Source organism: Sorex fumeus, unplaced genomic scaffold, assembly GCF_029834395.1.
Source record: "Sorex fumeus unplaced genomic scaffold, SorFum_2.1 ptg000098l, whole genome shotgun sequence".
Lineage (NCBI taxonomy): Eukaryota > Metazoa > Chordata > Mammalia > Eulipotyphla > Soricidae > Sorex > Sorex fumeus.
In genome coordinates this window covers 44,853,073-44,873,068 of record NW_026606155.1, presented here as the reverse complement: position 1 = coordinate 44,873,068, position 19,996 = coordinate 44,853,073, and the positions used below count along the sequence as shown (strand labels likewise).

At 43.8% G+C, this 19,996-nt stretch overlaps 1 protein-coding gene across 1 annotated transcript in view; it reads right to left on the bottom strand.

Annotated features, from left to right (window-relative positions):
• Positions 1–19,996, bottom strand: part of PYGL (glycogen phosphorylase L) — a 37,667-nt gene that overhangs the window by 7,050 nt on the left and 10,621 nt on the right. The window contains exons 4-16 of the mRNA XM_056134192.1: positions 17,777–17,880; positions 12,693–12,824; positions 8,103–8,214; positions 7,214–7,296; positions 6,368–6,511; positions 6,011–6,103; positions 5,186–5,332; positions 4,634–4,797; positions 3,712–3,826; positions 2,856–2,957; positions 2,602–2,749; positions 2,441–2,499; positions 2,197–2,338 (exon numbers count right to left, since the gene is read on the bottom strand). Of these exons, the coding sequence (XP_055990167.1) occupies positions 2,197–2,338; positions 2,441–2,499; positions 2,602–2,749; positions 2,856–2,957; positions 3,712–3,826; positions 4,634–4,797; positions 5,186–5,332; positions 6,011–6,103; positions 6,368–6,511; positions 7,214–7,296; positions 8,103–8,214; positions 12,693–12,824; positions 17,777–17,880 (1,545 nt within the window). The remainder of the gene's footprint in view (positions 1–2,196; positions 2,339–2,440; positions 2,500–2,601; positions 2,750–2,855; positions 2,958–3,711; positions 3,827–4,633; positions 4,798–5,185; positions 5,333–6,010; positions 6,104–6,367; positions 6,512–7,213; positions 7,297–8,102; positions 8,215–12,692; positions 12,825–17,776; positions 17,881–19,996) is intronic.

The window sequence follows — 19,996 nt, the reverse complement described above, 5'->3', positions numbered from 1 at the left end:
AGCCCTGCTGAGCCCCTCCCCACCATCACTACCTCCTCCAGCCCAGCTCGTTGTCGCCCTGGAGGACCCTGGCACTGCTGGGTGGCCTGAAGATTTAGGCACCCAAGGGCTCACTCTCAGCTGGTTGACTGAGAATCATCAGTAAAGTCCCAGACCTGAGCATTGCTTGGATGCTTGGATGGAGGTGGGAGATCCCCTCACTACAAAACACAAAAACTCTATTCCCTGTCTGCTATTAACACTAATGCTGCAATTTCTCTCCTTCTTTACCATCAATTTTTGTTATTTATTTATTTATTTATTTTTACTTTATATCTTTATAGAATTTTGAATCTTATTTTCTTTTCCTAGTTTTGGTTTTTGGGCCAAAAATGGTCAGAAATCACTCCTGGCAGGGCTCAGGGGGTGGAATCTAAGTCAGCCACCTGCAAGGCAAGAACCCGAACCTGTACTATGCTCTGGCCCTGAAAACTCTTTTTCTTGATCTTTAAAACTCAGTTGCCCCTATCCTCTCTTTTGCGATCTGAGGGAACTGTGCATTCCTTCCGGTATTTCCTTCACCAATTTCTCCACAGGATGGATATGTGTGCCTGGGGATAGACAGAATCTGCCTTATTTACACACAAAGTAGACTGCCCTGGATAGGGCTGAGAGGCTTTGACAGCTTCCTGTGGGAAAGCGGCTCAGAGAATTAGAGATGTTTTATCTGCACCCACCAAGGCCTAGCACCTTATCTTTGTGCAGACACTTCTCAAACCATCAGGGGACCCCAAAACAGAGTAGCTCAGAAAAGATCTTCTCACAGTTTGGGAAAGGGTGAATGCACAGTTGGATTTTGCATATGGATGGTGCTTTGTGGGCTGGTGCTGTCAATAAGCTAAGGTCCCAGTGGACAAGAAAGGCAGCTGGCTTCTTGCCTGGCTGGCTGTCCCCACGTGGGGACTCCGTGCTCCATACCCAAGTGGTCATCTCAGGCACATGTAAGCCTCATGCCCTGGCAGTTTGACATGGGTTGCCACACAACAAATGACAGCCCTTTCTTCCCATGAGATGACTGGAAGAACAGCTGGTGCTTGATTGCAACATGGGGATCAGGAACCCCAGAGTCTGTTTTTCTTTTCAAAGGACAGTCTGTGGGTGTCAAAACTCTAGCACCACCTCCCCTAGCACCTATCCACTGATTGAGGGGGTAGGGTGGGGGAAGATGTGCTGGATGATAAAATCCTGAATCCGGTGACAGCAATCTCATCATCACTTGGGTCACTCTGAAAACTTTTGGCTTGGGGAAGAGGCTGGGCCCTGGAATCGCTGTCACTGGGTGATATCTAATTTACACTTTCTGAGAAATCTGCAAACTGTTTTCCATGAAGTTTGAACCAGACAGTCCCCCTAACACAAAATGACAGTTCCTTTCCACCACCTTCCCCACCAGCACTGATTGTTTACACACTAAAATTAAGTCTGCCTGTTTTAATTACAAAATGTGACCAGTAGAAATTTTTAAAAAACCACATAAAAGAATACATCTGCAAAAAAAATGAGATGCAATTATGAAATATTTCCAGCCACATTAAAACAAATAAAAATATTCTATTTGAAAATAATTTTGCAAATAAATCAAGCTCTGAGGTGCCTGAGGGTGGCATGGACCCCCTAGATTCTTAGCTCCTTAAGGTCAACCCCGTTTTTCCAATGTAAATAATTCACTGTCACTGTCCTCCTGTTGTTCATCGATTTGCTCGAGCAGGCCCAGTAATGTCTCCATTGTGACAATTGTTACTGTGTTTGGCATAGCGAATACAACACGGGCAGCTTGCCAGGCTTCGCCGCGCAGGCGAGATACTCTCGGTAGCTTGCCGGGCTCTCCGAGAGGGGCAGAGGAATCAAACTCGGGTCAGCCATGTTGGCCGCTTGTAAGGCAAACACCCTACACACTGTGCTATCGCTCCAGCCCTGTAAACAATTATTCCCTAGAATTTATCTTGGCCTGCATGGTTTACAATGAGAGGACTACTTTTTAAATGGTTTTTGTTTGTTTTGTCACAGCCCGCAGTGCTCAGGGGTTATCCTTGGCTCTATGCTTGAGTGGGAGATGGTCACTCCTGGCAGTGTTCAGAGGACACTAGGATTGAACCCTGGGCACCCAATAGGCAGACCATGCACATTTGCCTTTTGTGCTATCTCTCTGTCTATTACCTTTTTCAGCAAGAGACACTCTGTAGTTCTCCAAGAAGATGACCTTCAGCTTGCTGCCAATGACAGGGTCGTTGTTCACCACATCAGCCACTGAGGTGATCAGCTTTATGATCATTTTGGCCATGTGATAGCCTGGGGCAGCCTTGGGGCAGAAAGGCAGATATGCTGACTGACTGCAGTGGCGACAAGCCAGAGACAAAAAGAGAAATCAGAGTCCCCTAGTCCACCAACAGAATCAACTTACTTTGCCACCGATAATAACTGTTCTGGGCACAAACAACTTCTTAGGTTCTTTCTTAATGCCTGGAAAAGATGGAGACGGGGATCAGATGGAGGATGGTGGGTGGGTGGGATGCTGCTGTTCCCTCCAGGGGGGGCCAGTTGGGGGCTCTGGGGCTGACTCACGGTTGTACATGGTGATTACGTGCAGGCAGTTCAAGAGCTGCCGCTTGTACTCATGGATCCTCTTCACGTGCACGTCGAACATGGAGGATGGGTTGATCTTCACCTTGTACTCCTTCTCCAGGTACTGAGAAAACTTCAGCTTGTTCTCCTGTGGAGAAACCACCCAGTGCCTGAGTCTTCCTGAGCAGCCCTGGGGGCCTGTAAGTGGGTTGCGGCTTCTACAGCCCTCATGGCAAGCACCTGGGGAGGCTCACCTGCTTCACATTGGCCACCTCCCGGAGGAAGACATCATCGTTCAGGAAATCATGCAGCTTCATTAGCTGGCTCAAGTCTTTCACGTAGTCTTCCCCAATTTTCTATCCATTCAGAGGGAGAAATGACTTTAACTCAGGGATGGCAAGAAAACCTAACTGAATAGTTTCTGTCTGGGCTCACATTTCCCCCCTCCCCCATACACACACACACACACACACACACACACACACACACACCTACCCTAAATAGCTTTGCTGCCAGAGGAGGTTAGTCAAGCTGTGAGGGAGGAAACTTTGAGTGGGGGGGTGGCAGGGAGAGGGTCCAAGCAGTGCTAGGGGTCTCAGGTTTGCCTAGAGTGGTATTTGGGTGCTATACAGTGATGCTAGCAATGGAATCCAGGGTCTAGAGCATGTGCGCCAGGTCTTTGAAACATCTCCTCCATTTCCCCAAACAGATTTGCTAGTACTTTAAAGATGGTTCTGTAGTATTGTTACAAGGCAGGAAAATTGAAAGGTTGACCAAGAATCCAGGATCTACTACTCAAAGAATCTTAGCTCGCCTTGTTCATTAAATAGGGGAGTTTCTTCCATTGGTCTCTCCTGGGGGCGTACTGTTTGCCAGGATCAGCTCCATAATGTGGGGTCACTTATTCAAAAGTTAGGGGTTTCAAGATGGAAAGAGTGGAATGTTCAATCCAGCGGGGAGCCTGGTGGTGGGGCTACATATGTCACACTCGATGAAACTCCAATGAAAAAGATTATTTGCAGATCAGAAGCACACTTGTAAGCATCCATTCAGTCAGGCCTCCTTTCCCTCTCCCCGCCCCCCCCCCTTCCCACACACACACACACAAACCTCTGCTATCAGCTCTGCAAGTCCTGGGTTGCAGAGTAAGAGCCAGCGCCTCGGAGTGATTCCATTGGTTTTATTCTGAAACTTTTTTGGCTCTAGCTCACTGAAGTCCTTGAATCTGGAGAGAGAAAAGACACATCACTGCATCCGACTGCTAGGTCAGGTTCCTGCATGCTGGATAAAGCTCAGAGTTGTGTCCAAGAAGCCTAGTGGAAGGACTGGAGCGAGAGTACAGCAGATAAGGTGCCTGCCTTGCATGTGACCAGTCCTGGTTTGAGGCCAGCACCACATACAGACCCTTGAGTAAGCCAGGAGTGTGTTTCCTTGCCCTGCCTCGCTGTCCCGCCAGCCCCCCCCCCGCCCCCCCGCCCCTGCCAAATAACCATTGACAGAAGTGCTAGACTTAGGAAGCTTAAGATGGAGAAAAGGGTGAGAGCAGCAAGCATGGCCATTCTAAATAGAAAAATCACTTGTAACTCAAACTGATTAAAACTCTGGTGCTCTGGAGCACCTCTCAGCTCAGTGTTCAGGGGTCCATCCTGGTGGTGGTGTCCATCCTAATGGAGATCATATGGTATGGGGAAGGCCTCCTGCAGATCAGACACAAGCTCTTGCCTGTGGAGTTAACTTTATGGTCCTTCTAGGAAAATACTTTTTGTTGCTGTTGTTTTGTCCATGCCTGGCAGTGCTTGGGGTTTATTCCTAGCTCTGTGAACAAAAACCACAACTGGGAGGCTCAGGGGACCCTATGTGGTGCAGGGGATTAAACCAATATCGGCTGCATGACAGGTGAGTGTTTTACCCTCTGTGTTATTGCTCTGTACCAGAAAATACTTTTGAACATTTTAATAAGGGTTTTTCTTACCCCCAGATGCATCACTCATTAGTGGAGTGAGGTGAGACCCACAGTCCCGGGCAGACTCACACTTGCGTCTTGATGATATCTGAGTGAATCTTTGCCACACCATTCACAGCATGGGAGCCCACGATGCAGAGATGCGCCATGTTGATCCTTTTGCCTCCATCTTCTTCTACCAGAGACATCCTTCTCAGCCGGTCAACATCTTTAGGGAAGAGGGCTGCAATTCTCTAGCCAAAGGGAGAGAAATGACTTGTGGGTGACTCAGGTGTCAAGCAACATGGGGGTAACATGCATCACATTTCCCAGGCAGGCTACTCCTTTATGGAGTGAATAGATTTACCCAGAGATAAATCATTTTAGTATTTTCAAGAACTGGCTTATTCTCAGGGATCCCTCTTGACAAGAATCAGGGGACCACATGCTGTGCCAGGGATTAAACTGGGATTGACCACATGCAAGGCAAATACCTTAAACCCTATATTAGCTCTCTGGGCTGGTAACTTTCATACTTTTGATATATCAATGATTAAAAGACTTTTGGGTTTCAAGTTTCTTAAGCAGAAACATTTTACAGCTTTGTTCTCAAAAGAGTTTGAATTTCTCAAAATGACTTACATCCAAATGCTTCTGATTGATTTCGTAAATGATCTGCAAATGCCGAGGCAGCAGCTTCTCCAGCAGCTCCACAGGCCAGCGCTCCAGGGCTTCGGGGAGCACTGTGTGGTTGGTGTATGCAAAGGTCTTCTGGGTGATCTCCCAGGCCTGAGGGGGAAGGAGAGTTGGGCAGTGTCTGCAAGAAGAGCTGCCTGCAGGGGTACTGCCACAGTACACTAAGACACACCCTCAACTCCCATTTGCCTGTTCAGGCCAATTAATCTGCAGCAGGACAATTATAAGTATATGGTCCAGAAGTATATGGAAGCTAGAAGTACATGGGAACATTGTTTTGGAACAGAAACAACAGCTATTTGTGACAGTATCTGATAAAACCCACAGCATGCTAGCAGATCACCATCATCACCATCATGCCTTAATTTATTAAGCAAACAGAATGTGAGGAGTAAAGATTTAACACAGAGAATGTTTAAAACAGGAACTTTCAAGCAGTAGTGTCACTTTCTGTGAGCTGTATTCTGAGGTTGGAGTTTAATTTGGAGTCCTTTTAAGCACAAATAGCAGCAAACACACTGGCTTTAGTATTGTCAGTGATCTGCAGTCCCGTCTGGAATGCGGTTGTTCATTTCTGAGTCTCCCATTCTGTAAGGCTGGAAAATGTCAGCTGCAGTGCAGAATCTACCTTTTATGGTTGGAAGCTAGCAACAGCCACTTATTTATTTTTTTTTAAAAAAGTGTGTAAAAGGAGCTTTTTGGGGGGGGGGAACCATCTCAACCACAGTTAGTTTGAAGAGCTGAAGAAAAAAGAAGGTGAATCATTCAAACCTTGGACCAGGGAAGCTTCTCAATATCTACAAACACCCTCATCAGCTCTGGGATGGCAAGGGCAGGATGAGTGTCATTGAGCTGGATGGCGACCTGTGTGGGAACAGATACGAAGTGAAGGGGCCAGGTGGGCGTGGGTGCTGCCTTGTCTGCAAACCTGCCAGGGCAAAGCACCAAACACAGGGCCTGCCTTGCCTTACACAGAGTGCTCTGTGCATCCCGGCATAGCCTTCTAAGCATCAAGACAGCAAGACAGGTACATTGGATAGAAATTCTGATTCCCCTCCCATCTCTGCCCCCCCCCCCCCCGCCCGCAAACTGTGCCTGCCTAGGTGCAGGGAGGGATGGGATACTTGCCTGGTCAGGAAAGGCATCAAAGGCAGTTGCAGCACTGGTGGCAGAGCCAAGCTTGGCAGATTTGAAACGTCGGATGACGTCTTGCAAGGTAGCAGCCACCACAAAATACTCCTGCTTCAATCGTAGTTCCTTCCCTTCAAAAAACTTTGGGCCAGAGAGACTTGGGTGAGGACGACTCACTCTGCTAAGTATGACCAACATGGGACTGGTGATTTCAGGGCTAATTCCCACCAGCTATTGAGTGGAAAACACCAAGCTTTGAGAGACAGCAAGGACTCCTCAAAAGAAGCATTTTAAAAATGTTCCCCTGTCTGGAGATGTGGCTTGGTGTTAAAGAACAAATATTGTATGCATGAGACCTGGGTTTGATACCTGGACTGAAAACAATTTTGCTTTGTCTTCACCAAACACCAAACACCTTCCTGAAGCTCCATTAAAATGGGAGTAAAGGGATTGACAAATGGAAACATGGAGAGAGAATGAAGGGAATGAGAGAGACACAAGCAACAATGCTTTAGAAACTCAAAAAGCCTAAGTGGTAGCTGAACCAGAAGCTTCAGGAAATCAGAATTCTGACTTGAGAGTGAAGAAGCCAAACCGCTACGCAATTTAGGCACCAAAGGTCCCCAAGGCTTAGGAGCTGGCAGCACCAATGCCTTTGGGAGCAGGGCTGAGGGTGGGGTGAAAGGTTAGTGAGGAGCTTGTCTGCAAAGCAACTGAACTCAGACCTCATCTCCAGTTCCCTCCGCTGAGCAATTTCCTTTGCCAATTCAGGCAGAAGCTAAGTAGGTGCTTTAGCAATAAGCTCCTTCTGTTTCCACTGAGAAAGCAAGCTTGATCACTCACATTATCATTGGGATAGAGCACGCGGGAGATGTTCTCAGCCAGATTCCGGTCCAGCACAGCCTGAATGTAGTCTCCAACATTAACTGAGGACAATATTAGAAAAATGAATGATGAGACAATCGAGCCACCTGTATTGGAAGCTGCCTGCGCTTGCTGATGTTTGCTGACTGCCAGATGGGTCGAATTCATAGGAACCTAAAAGAATCTCAGCAAGCCTTGCTGCTGTGATATGAGAGACAAGCGAGGGCTCCTCAAAAGAAGCGTTTTAAAAATGTTTCCCTGTCTGGAGATGTGGCTTGGTGTTAAAGTACAAATCTTGTATGCATGAGACCTGGGTTTGATCCCTGGCCCGAAAACAATTTTGCTTTGTTTTCCATACTTACTCTGGAGCGATAGCACAGCGGGTAAGGCGGTCGCCTTACAAGCGGCCAACATGGCCGACCCGAGTTCAATTCTTCCGCCCCTCTCGGAGAGCCCGGCAAGCTACCGAGAGTATTCGATATGCCAGACACAGTAACAACAAAAGTCTCCAATGGAGACGTTACTGGGCCCGCTCGAGCAAATCGACGATCAACGGGAGGGCCTTTACCTTACCTTACCTTCCATACTTACTCTTTAAGTGGATTAGTCATTGAGGTGTTTAGATCAGAAACCCAAGTTTTGTTTTGAGTTTTTAGTAGATGAAAACACTGGGCAGATGAAAACTCAGGGAACCATGTGGTCCCGGGGATCAAACCCAGAGCTCTTGCACGCAAAGCATATTCTCTAGCCTTCTGATCTATCTCCCCCACTCTGAAATGCGGGGCTCTTTTTCTCCAGATCAAATGATTTAATTACTGGGTAAAGCGATTAAACACAGCAAACAAACAAGAGCATCTGTTGTACTCACAGTCTCTGAGGTTAAAATCATTTGGGGCCCGAGCCGACCAGAGGCGCATGGTGTTGACAGTGTTATTCATGTACCCAGGCACCGGGGTGTCATAGGGCAGAGCCAGGACCACCTGTGGGGTTAAACAGAAACAGCTGCTCATTGTTGCCAAGGTGTGACAGCACAGGTTCACTGGAGCTGGTAGACAGCGGCTGGAATTCTGTTCCTGACACGATCACCAACCCAGTTCCTATGAGTCAAGGCTGAAAATACCTGGACTGAAGGTGAAATTAGAGGCCTCATGGAATCTCTTTCCACTGAAACAATATGGATAACCCGAACCTTCTAGACCAATGAAACACACTGTCATTTTTACTTTCCTCTGTGGCTTGATCTGGATGTAGATCTTTCCTACTTCACATGTTGCCACTGTTTTAAAAATAAGGTAAAGGTAAAGGCCCTCCCGTTGATCGTCGATTTGCTCGAGCGGGCCCAGTAACGTCTCCATTGGAGACTTTGTTGTTACTGTGTCTGGCATATCGAATACTCTCGGTAGCTTGCCGGGCTCTCCGAGAGGGGCGGAGGAATCGAACTCGGGTCGGCCATGTTGGCCGCTTGTAAGGCGAACGCCCTACCCGCTGTGCTAAGTGTGAAATGTGGCTCTTGACCCATTAAAAAATAGAAATTGGGTAAGGCTTTGCGTAGATTATTCAATGATCTCATTTTAGTCATAATCAGAACCAGTGTAACAGGAAATGGATGATGATAGAATACTGCTAGACGTTTTAAATGCTCTGCTAGAGTTTTCAAAAAATTGCATGCAGAAGCGTTTCTTTAGTTGAAAACTAGCTGAGGCAGGTCTGAAAGGAGAGCTCTGGAAAGTCAAACTTAACCCTGTGATAGTCATTGCAGTAAAGACAGAAAGATAAACTGTGTTTCCTGTGAACTTAACATTTATGGAGGGAAAGACTTATTTATAGTCCATTCCTCACTGGAGTCAAATTCCAAGGAAAGGAAATAATTTATTGATGTGGAGGATCTATAGCTCATTTTGAACCAACTCCTTTTGAGTAGGAGAAGTGAGGATGAGAGAGAAGCGGCATGAACAAGGTCATAGTAACTATGAGAGTTGAGATCTAAACACAAGTCATTTTTTTCCCCTTTATATTGTTTTATTTTTTTTAAGTTGTAGATTTACAATTTTTGTGCTTTGGTTTCAATTATACAATGATCAGATACCCATCCCTCCACCAGTGCCCATTTTCCACCACCATGGATAATATCCCCCTCACCCCCATCCTCCCATCCCCCCGTCTCTGTGGCAGGGCAATCCCCTGTGTTCTCTCTCTCCTTTTGGGTGTTGTGGTCTGCAAAAGAGGCATTGAGTGGCAAACATGTTCAGTCCATAGTCTACTTTCGACATGCATCTCCCCTCCTGGGAGGATCCTCCAAACATCCTTTATTTGGTGCTCCCTTCTCTATCTGAGCTGCCCTTTCCTCTAGGATACCCGGCTGGCCTCTAAGTTATGGAGTAATCCTCCTGGTGCTGATCTCAGCTATTCTTGGGTATTAATCTCATACTTTGTTACTTTATATCCCCCAGATGAATGCAATCTTTCTATGTCTATCCCTCTCTTTCTGACTCATTTCGCTTAGCATGATACTTTCCATATTGTACCACTTGTATGTAAATTTCATGACTTCATCTTTTCTAACAGCTACATAGTACTCCATTGTAAACACAAGTCATTTTAAAAAAATTGGACTGCTGAATTGTGAAGGAAGAATTAAATTGATTGTATCAATCAATCAATCACATCTATTCATGTATGCTCTTATGAACACTGTGACTACAGAGGAACTAATCACTGAGATTTATTTAGAAATCTTTCATTAGAAACTATAGTAGGTCTCTGGAGACTTTTAATGCAAGTGGTGATCAGTCTGAAAGAGTCATTTACAAAATGAGATTGAGTGTGGGGGTCAAACACGATCTGACCCTTCCAGAGCAAATGCCTCTTTAGAACCTTGGGCAGGAGCTGCGATCTCAGAGTTCAGGATTAGATTGTGCCTGCTTTCTTTAAGGCATTTCCTTTGTAGGGGAAGAGGCAGGACTTCTCTTGAGCAGTGATTATTCTCAGGTCCCATCATCCTGACCATCTGCTCAGAAATTCACTGTAGTCTGAGGTCTGAGGCGTGTCCCAAGAACCTCACTTCTTTCCTTTTCTCTCTTCACTTGTGTCACTCTTATGTCGTGTATAGGACTTCTCTCCCTCTCCTTCTCCCTGTGATCGTTCATGCACCTTTCCCCAATATACATCAGTGTGCATCCAATTCTCTCTGCTGTCTTGTAAAGGTGGAAGAATGAAATGAACAGTGGGCTTCACAGAAGCCTTCCACATGCACACTGCATGTCTGACCTCATGTTCTTTGACCTCTGGAGCTGACTCACGGGATGGTTTCAATCCATAAGTTTCTGCACAACCTGGGTCAGCTCATCTGCCCTCCAACCTTGTCTTTCTGGACACAGAAAAAAACTCTCTTTAATTGAATTTTTCAATGGAGTATAAAAAAAAGGTCTCTAGTGTGCTTTGTAAATACACTGTATACCGTAATACACTGTAAATACACTGTATCCACATATACCTCTGGGCAGAGAAGTGGTGAGTCTTAGGTCCCATCGGCCTGACCACCTGGGGCTGACTGTGTACACTGACAGGGTTAAACAAATCACAAGTCAAGATAGAGTTTTAGATGTCAACATCTATACCAAATACTTGCTAGCTTAATGCCAAATATATGTGTCATTTTGGGGAGGTATCTGTGATTAGTTTATTTCAACTCTCCTAATCATATTTATATCAATTGCAACTTAGATTGTGGCCTACTATTTAATTAATATTAAGTAGTATACATGCAATGAAAATTCCTCCCCACTGTACTATTTCTGTAGTTCCCTTCTATTGCATTTCTTAACCCTGATTTTGATATGCAAGAACATCATATACTTGCTCTTAAACATTTCTTTAAGCTTTCAATGCAAGGCCAAGAATATATATATATATATATATATATATATATATATATATATATATTTGTCAGCTTAAGACCCTATTTATGAAACCAATATCTCAAATGGAGGCTCCAGTGACTGGGTATTACAATTCAGAAATTAATAATGACTATTTGTCAGGAAGTTTGAAAAACCCAAACCACCACTGGGGACACTGAAAAGTGAACTCCTCTTCAGTGATAGAGAAATATTCAAATCAGGTGGCACCAGGAAAAAGATATGCCCAGGAAATTAAATACACTTGAATCAGCACTTCCTCTAGAAGTGATCTGGCCCAGAATGAGAGTACATTTTGTGATAATTTGCACTGTTTTCCTTAACTTTGACCGAGTAACAACCCTGGCAGTCTTTTCAATAAGAACTTCAGTTTCTAAATATTTACTGTGTAATTTATAAGTATGTAAATACTATATAGTATTGGGGAGAGGAATGATATTTCATTTTTATATTATTTTTACTTTATTTGGAAAGGGTGCTCCCAAGCAGTGCTCAGGAAGCTGCAGTTAGAATAGCCATTTCCAGTCAAATGGGTCAGTGCAAGACGTCAATGGTTCCACAGTGCCAGGGATACTCCGGCTACCCAGGAGTGCTGGGCACCTTCAGGACTACACCCACCCAGTGATGGTTGAGAACCACAGAGTGTCACTGTCACTGTCACTGTCTTCCCATTGTTCATCGATTTTGCTTGAGTGGGCCCAGTAACATTGTGAGACTTGTTACTGTGTTTGGCATATCGAATATGTCACAGGTAGCTTGCCAGGCTTGGCCGTGCGAGCGAGATACTCTCGGTAGCTTGCCAGGCTCTCCGAGAGGGGAGGAAGAATCAAACTCGGGTCGGCCATGTGCAAGATAAATGCCTTACCCGCTGTGCTATCACTCCAGAGTGTGACAGGAATAAAAAGGTGGGGGCATGCTAGGCATATGCCTTAATTGCAATTTCTAGGTGCAATTAAGGCATATGCCTAACATGCCCCCACAAAATGACATTTCAATGTATTTGATTTTGAAACTAACAACTTCATAGAAATTTGGAGTCCTAAGTATGCTAGGAACTGATGAGTCACTGTGAAGCTGATTGCAAAATGGTGAAGTGGCTTGACTTTGGTGAAATAACTTCTCTCTTGGTCTCAGAAACCTAGTCTCCACAATAAGTCATTTGCACTAAGATGACTACATATTTATTTATAAAAATATAAAAATACCCTATTAGGGGCCAGAATGATAATATAGTGGGTGGGGCATTTGCCTTGCACATGGCTGACCTGGGTTCAGTCCCAGGTAATCTGAGTTCAATCCCCAGCACCCTGAAGTTCCCTGTACCCACCATGTGTGATCGCTGGGTACAGAGCCAGGAGTAAACCCTGAGCACGGCCAGGTGAGATCCCCCAAACAAAACCAAAACTAAAATACACTCTATTATTCAAAGCACAACACAGTGTCCTCAGATACACACTAGACTATTGGTATCCATTCTGCTGCTACAATTTGCTGCTGCACAAATTTGTTGGTACAAAATGCTGGGAAAAGGCATTGCAAACCTGGGTGTCAAGCCACTTGGCCCCAGCCTCGGTGTGTTCCACTCTTCCATAGAAGTGCACTGGCAGCGTGAACTCAGGACGGGCCTTCTCCCAGGGGTTCCCGTGCCTGAGCCAATCATCTGCCTCTTCTACCTGCAAGAGAGACAGGATTCAGAATTTACCTTTAGGGTATTTGGACATAGTGGTTTGATTATATTGAATTAAATATATTTTTAATTGAATTGACTCAAGGATATGGTTGTTGCAAGAAGGAGTGTTAACTGTGTCAATCTCAATTTATACTTCACTATCATATATATGTATCTTACTATTATACTATATATATTACTCAGTTTATCTCTTATTATCTTATATATACCTGTAAATATCTGGGTATATATATAATATATGTATATCCTAAGTCAGCAATCATATTTGCTAATATGGATTTCTTACATAGGTGTTATTGCATTTACTCAGAAGAAGGAACTGTGGAAGGAAGTATAAGAAAGAACTATGATTTCACCCTTCTAAAGGATATGAGGAAAATGTAACTTGCTAAAAGTTACACAGCTAATAAAACAGCACAAATAAGATTTGTGTGCTTTACATTCTGGGGGAGAAGGCAGCTCAGATAGAGAGGGGAACACCAAGTAAAGGGTGATGGGAGGATCTCCCAGGATGAGAGATGCATGCTGAAAGTAGACTATAGACCAAATATAAAGGCCACTCAATGCCTCTTTTGCAAACCACAGCACCCAAAAGGAGAGAGAGAACAAAAGGGAATGCCCTGCCACAGGGGTGGGGTGGGATGGGAGTTTGAGCAGGGGAGGGTGGGAGGGATGCTGGGAGCATTTAAGATGGGGAATGGGCACTGGTGGAGGGATGGATTCTCAATCATTGTATAACTGAAACCCAAGCACAAAAATTTGTACGTCTACAACTGTATCTCATGGTGTTTCACTAATAAAAATTAAAAAAAAAGATTTGTGTGCTCTAGAGCCTACAAATGTAGATAAATCTTTAGCATCAATAAATGTAGTTGTCTAGCCCAAGCTAAAGACAGGAGCCCCTTAGGGATGTTGATCCTTGGCTGCTTGCACCTGACAGGTCTTTTATGATGGTTTCATTCCAGATTCTTGTGTCTGAAATACTCCTGAATAGGTTAAGCTACTCCTAGAAAATTAAAAAAGGATTTTATTCAGTATAAGTCTAGAACAGCTTTGCAATAAAAACTTTATTGCATTAAAAGTTTTTAATCTTTGTTTAATAGCACAGCGGGTAGGGCATTCGCCTTACACGCTGCCAACATGGCCGACCCAAGTTCGATTCCTCCGCCCCTCTCAGAGAGCCTGGCAAGCTACCGAGAGTATTCGATATGCCAGACACAGTAACAACAAAGTCTCCAATGGAGACGTTACTGGGCCCGCTCGAGCAAATCTTTGTTTAAATAATATGTAATTTTGCTCCGATATCAAGCATAAACTGTGTTCATTTGAAAATACCACATAACAGGAGGTAAGGAATTTTGTTGAGAATTTAAAAGTTTCCTATATATCTATTAGTTTTTAATAAGGCATTTTTGGAAGTAAACTAGTTTTTAGAAAACATTTGCTTAAATGGATGTGAGAATGTGAAGGCGGGGTGGGGTGGATTCAAAAGAGAAAACAAGCTTCTCCAGAGGGAAAAGCCGAAAGGATACATCTTAAGTTGAAATGCAGGCCTATCTCCAGAGGAGAGAATGAGTATTTAACAAAATATTCTTATAGAGTTTTAAAAGAATTATAGTTTGTATTTGGGGTTTCAAAATGGATTTCTCTTTGCAACAAACTACCAGACAAATATGCCAAAAGAATATATCAGGGGGATATATTTCTTTTTTTTTTTCTGTGAAGTCAGTTTTTTTTTGTTTCTTTCTTTTTTTTTTTTTTTACAGTTGTAGATTTACAATTTTTTGTGCTTGGGTTTCGATTATACAATGATCAGATACCTATCCCTCCACCAGTGCCCATTTTCCACCATCATGGATAATATCCCCCCACACCCATCCCCCCATCCCCCCCGCCTCTGTGGAGGGGGATATATTTCTAAAGTAAAGATAAAGTAAAGTGAAGTAAAGGCCCTCCCGTTGATCATCGATTTGCTCGAGCGGGCCCAGTAACGTCTCCATTGGAGACTTTGTTGTTACTGTGTCCGGCATATCGAATACTCTCGGTAGCTTGCCGGGCTCTCCAAGAGGGGCAGAGGAATCGAACTCGGGTCGGCCATGTTGGCTGCGTGCAAGGCAGACGCCCTACCCACTGTGCTATCGCTCCAGCCAAAGTAAAGATACTATTGGTAAAATCTTAAAGATTACATAAACATTAAAACATAGGATCATGTTCTGACAAGAAGGCAGAGGCAAGCATGTACTTTACTTTATGTTTAGTTTTTGTTGTTTTGGGGTCACAGTCAGTTGTGCTCAGGACTTATTCTTGGCTCTGTGCTCAGAGATTACTCTTGGCATTGTTCAGGGAACCAAATACAGTGCTGGAGATTGAGCCCAGGTTGGCCTTGTGCAAGTCAAGTGCTTTACCTTCTGTAAGACTCCTAAAGTCTTGACTCATTTTGTCTATGAGATTAGGATACCATTATCATTTTACTATTAGATTCCTTACTCCTCTCCCACCCTGAAAACATAGCTTTAGTTTAAGAACTTATAAATAATGACACAATGCTGAATGCTTCGTGATTCTTGAAATTTGAAATCAATGCCCGCCCAAGGCACAGAATGGAGAGAAACAAACACAGCTATGACCTATTGAGATATTGACATTATATTAATGTCAACAAACAAGCAAATAAATAGACATTAATTTATTCAAAAATTGATCTATCAAGAAAGTCAGGAAGCCTCCCATGTGTAGAACGATGATGGATAAAAGAGGGACTCATAGAAACATCATCTTTTTGTTTTTGTTTCTTTGGGTCACACCCAGCAGTGCTTAGGGATCACTCCTGACTTAGTGCACAGAAATCGCTCTTGGAGGGGCTCTGAGGACCATGTGTGGTGCTGGGGATGGAACGCAGGTCAGCTGCATGCAGGGCAAGAGCCCCACTTGCTGTACTGTCGCTTCAGTCCAAGAAACATCTTTTGGGTAGAAGATCTAAGAGTGACAAAATGCCTCAGACAAAAGGATGAATCAGATGCTACATTAAATCTGGATATGGCTGGATGGAGATGTGAGCTAACTTGTAAAACGCATTTTGTTAAAGTGCAGAGTTCCAAGTGGTGGGTCAGAAAATCTTCATTTGAAACACCTCTCCAGAGGCTCAGTCAGTATTGACATAATGATGCAAAGCAACTACAATTCAGAATTTAAATCTAGATTTCTGCTCATTCAGTCAGGAGAACACATGTACACAAAATTAATGCTATTTTTCAGTCAACAAGAAGCTAGTTAAATTAGACGTGATTAGCATGTATTCGGTAGGGCGTTTGCCTTGTGTGTGGCCAGCCCTGCAGAGCCAGGTTAGATTCCTCCGCCCCTCTCTGAGAGCTCGGAAAGGTACCGAGAGTATCTCACAATGGAGATGTTAGCAAATCCATGAACAACAGGAGGACAGTGCTACAGGACAGAGCTACGGTGCTAGCTTGTGTTACGAATAGTAAAGCACTTTTAACAAGAAAGAAATTTAAAGTCACAAAACTACAACTAGAAATGATAAAGATATGCAAAAGCATCCTGATTTAAAAACTTTGCATGCAGACATTAGGTGAGGTGGGCTTGGGGCTTGGGGTGTGAGTTTCCTCTTTGGGGTTTGGAATGCAAACATGTCCAAATATGTGTTTTTTTCTTTTTTGGTTTTTGGGTCATACCTGGTGGTACTCAGGGATTAGGCAATCATATGTGGTGCCATACCCCTATACTATCTCTGTGCCTCACTCCCCCGCCCCCCGCAAAAAAAACCCCTTTTATTACTTCCACAATGCTTCCTTCTAGGTTTTACTTTATTGAAGAAGATGCACAGCACTGCTAAGTTTGTCTCTTAGTAAGTTCCCGATATCCTCCCTCAGAGACTTTCTTGCTTCTTGGCACATTCTCTCATCATACCACATCTTTTGAGTTCCTTGTCCTAGAGAGTCTTCAAATTCTGAGTGAAGGTGGCAGTGGCCCTGGATATTTCTTATTCTTTCTCTCTCAGGAATGAGTCCCATCCTAAGTCCAACCCTTAGCATGCTTCCCTCACACTGACTCCTGGAAATGAGGGAGGAGTGCAGAAGACTCAGTCTTTGTGAAAATCAAATCCAGAATCTCTTCATTAATTGTATGTATGATGGGAAGACTGGGAGAGGAAAGTCTAATTCACACTTAACATCAGGGCAAAATCCATGCTAGGATGAAGTGCAGACTCAAAGAGTTCCCAAAATTAAAGAGACACCAATAAATCTGATGTGGTTATGTAAAAAGTAAAATGACAACCATTAGAGTATATGGTTTATATGTGCATGCAAATTTCCATGGAACACTCTAATTCTACCTAGTAAATATATTTGCTAGGGCAGTTAATATGATTGCCTGCTTTCATATTATTAAAATTGAAAATATTTAGGTTATTTCTTTTCAACCACATTTCTACTAAGGAGGAGAACCCTGAGTATAAAGAAGATTGCTAAATGTGGACCTGGAAAGCGGGGGCCACAGAACCACATTCGTCAGCATTGTGATCTGAATGAGTCAGTTTCCTTACCAACAAAATGGTGACAGGCTTTCTACTCTCAAGGGTTATGGGGAGAGCACGAATCAAATGTGATGCCCCTCCACTCTGCATGCTGCTAATAAGAATGATGTCACCTATTCAGGCAGTCAGTGTTAATATTTTCAGAGTGCCTTGTGCTCAAGATGCTGTGGATGTGGCCTGAATGAATGAATAACTTCGGAAGACTCTCTGTTCATTGAGAATGTACATCTCATTGAGGGGAGATTAGTAGGATCTACTGATGTCAAATGACAAAAAAATTAGTAAAGCTCCATGTGTGGTGTTTATAAATGACAAACACTATGAAGAAGCATTATGAAATAGGAGTTGAATGACAAAATTTTTTAAAAAAATGATCCACATACTTGCCATCCATCTCGGATCTTCTGATTGAAAATTCCATATTCGTACCGAATGCCATATCCATAGGCTGCAAGTCCCAGGGTTGCCATGGAATCCAGGAAGCAGGCTAAGTTATATGGAGATACACCACAGGCAAAGTCATTAAGGTTAGTCAGAATTTCAAGCTTCTCTCTAAAAAATTATGACTGCCAAGAAGCATTTTTTTGAACCACACCTTTTTTAAAAGCACTCAGTGGGTGTTAACTTTTTAAATATCAACTTTTTCCATTTAAATGATTAACACTAAAATACAAGACATATAAAGAAGAAATCAAACATAATTTATTACCTCACCAGCTATAAAGAACCACTGTGTGCAAGCTGGCACTTGAGAACAGATAAAGAAGCTGACCTATTTGAGAAATGTTTATTACTGCCCTTTCTAAGGGAGCTCTGGTCCAGGTCGCTGTATGAAGACAGCCCGCAGGAGAGTACAACTTATATGTGACCACTTGAGTGTCTCACTGGGCATCTCCTATAGACTATTTCTGCTAAAAGAATTCCTGTGTTGTTCAACTAGGTGGAGGCCGGATACTGTCAGGGGCTGAACTCGGAAGTGAATCATGTTTGATTAGGCCAATCATGGGAACTCTATTTCCTTCATCAGTGACTGGTGTTGTCATGGACATGCAATGACATTCAGTTTAATGAGAGATGCAATAAGTTTTGGGTGCAGAGGCCTTTGGGATAAGAGATATGGGCCAGGGATACAATATGGGTCAATGTGGCAGAGCAAGTGCAAGGTCATGAATTTGATTCCCAGCAAAACATTAACTACCATCATCAAGAGTAGGCCTGTTGCCTCCCAAGCACTGGCAAGAACTACCCAGTTTGAACCTGAAACTGGCCAGCCTACACAGGTTGAGCATTGCCAGGAGTGGCCACTGTGGTCCCCCTTCCCACTGCTTGCTCCCCTGGTTACTGTAAAAAAAATATATGTCCTTGGGGCTGGAGCGATAGCCCAGTGGGTAGGGTGTCTACCTTGCTCACAACCAACTTGGGTTCGATTCCCAGCATCCCATATGGTACCCTGAGCACCGCCAGGAGTAATTCCTGAGTGCATGAGCCAGGAATAACCTCTGCATCGTCAGGTGTGACCCAAAAACAACAACAACAACAACAACAATAACAACAAAAATGTCCTTGCTGCTGTCCTATTTTTCTCAGACAGAAAAGCCAAAATAAAACAGAGCTAGAACCTGAATACTTGGGCTGCTGAATAATCCAATCTTGGAAAGGCCCAACCTCTGCATTTGTTGTTCTGTGGTAGCTTGTGTAAGTCCTTGAGGGTTCATGGGCTTTTGCTAGGTTTTCTGCTACATGTAGCCAAGAGAATCAATGCAAGAGCACCTGATCCAAAGCAACCAATCCCCAGGCTGGGGAGGGATCTAACGTGTAGCTGGTATAAACTTAAGGGTCACACTAATCACATTGTCCTCCTCAGGAATTTGAACTGAGGAGCAAATAGAGATTAAGGAAATGTGCAAGAGGTTCTGAAAGGAAAAAAGAACATGAAAACTTTAGAGTAAGCAGAAAGGTGGGAGTTAGGTTCATCGTAGACCCCTGAAACATATCTGCAAAGGCCAAGTCCAGGCTTCCAATGGACTGGACTATCACTATAGTCTTCCAGGCCCCATGCCATGGGTTTTGTTCTAGCTCCTGTGTAGAGGTGACTATTTATTTTGTCTGGGTCCTGATAAAATTATTATAGATGTTTTTTATTAGGTGCCTCTCCATTAGTGCTCAGAGGCTCAGAGCCACTCCCAACAATACTGAGTGTGGACCTGATGGCTCAGAGCGCAGGCCCGGCAATGGAGTGTGCTCAGGTGAAGTTTTCCGGGGACAAAACTCATGAACACCAGGCACATGCTCCACCCCTGGCCCTCAAATTATTTCTAGAGCCTGCCCAGAACAGGATGTTAATGTTATCTGTCAGGTAAGAGATGAGGTTATTGAGTGAGAATCATTCAGCTCTATTCACACTTCACTCTTTAACTTAGCACCCAAGGTTGTGGTCATTAATGTTGGCATATGAGGGCTAAAGGAGACAACAAATATGGCAGTTCTGGGCTTTACCTAAGGGAGCTGGCTATTGTTCTGAGATGTGCATATCACAGATTTGTTTGACTTTCTTTTACACAGCAAGAATCAAATAATCTGATATTTCACTTCACCAGCTAACA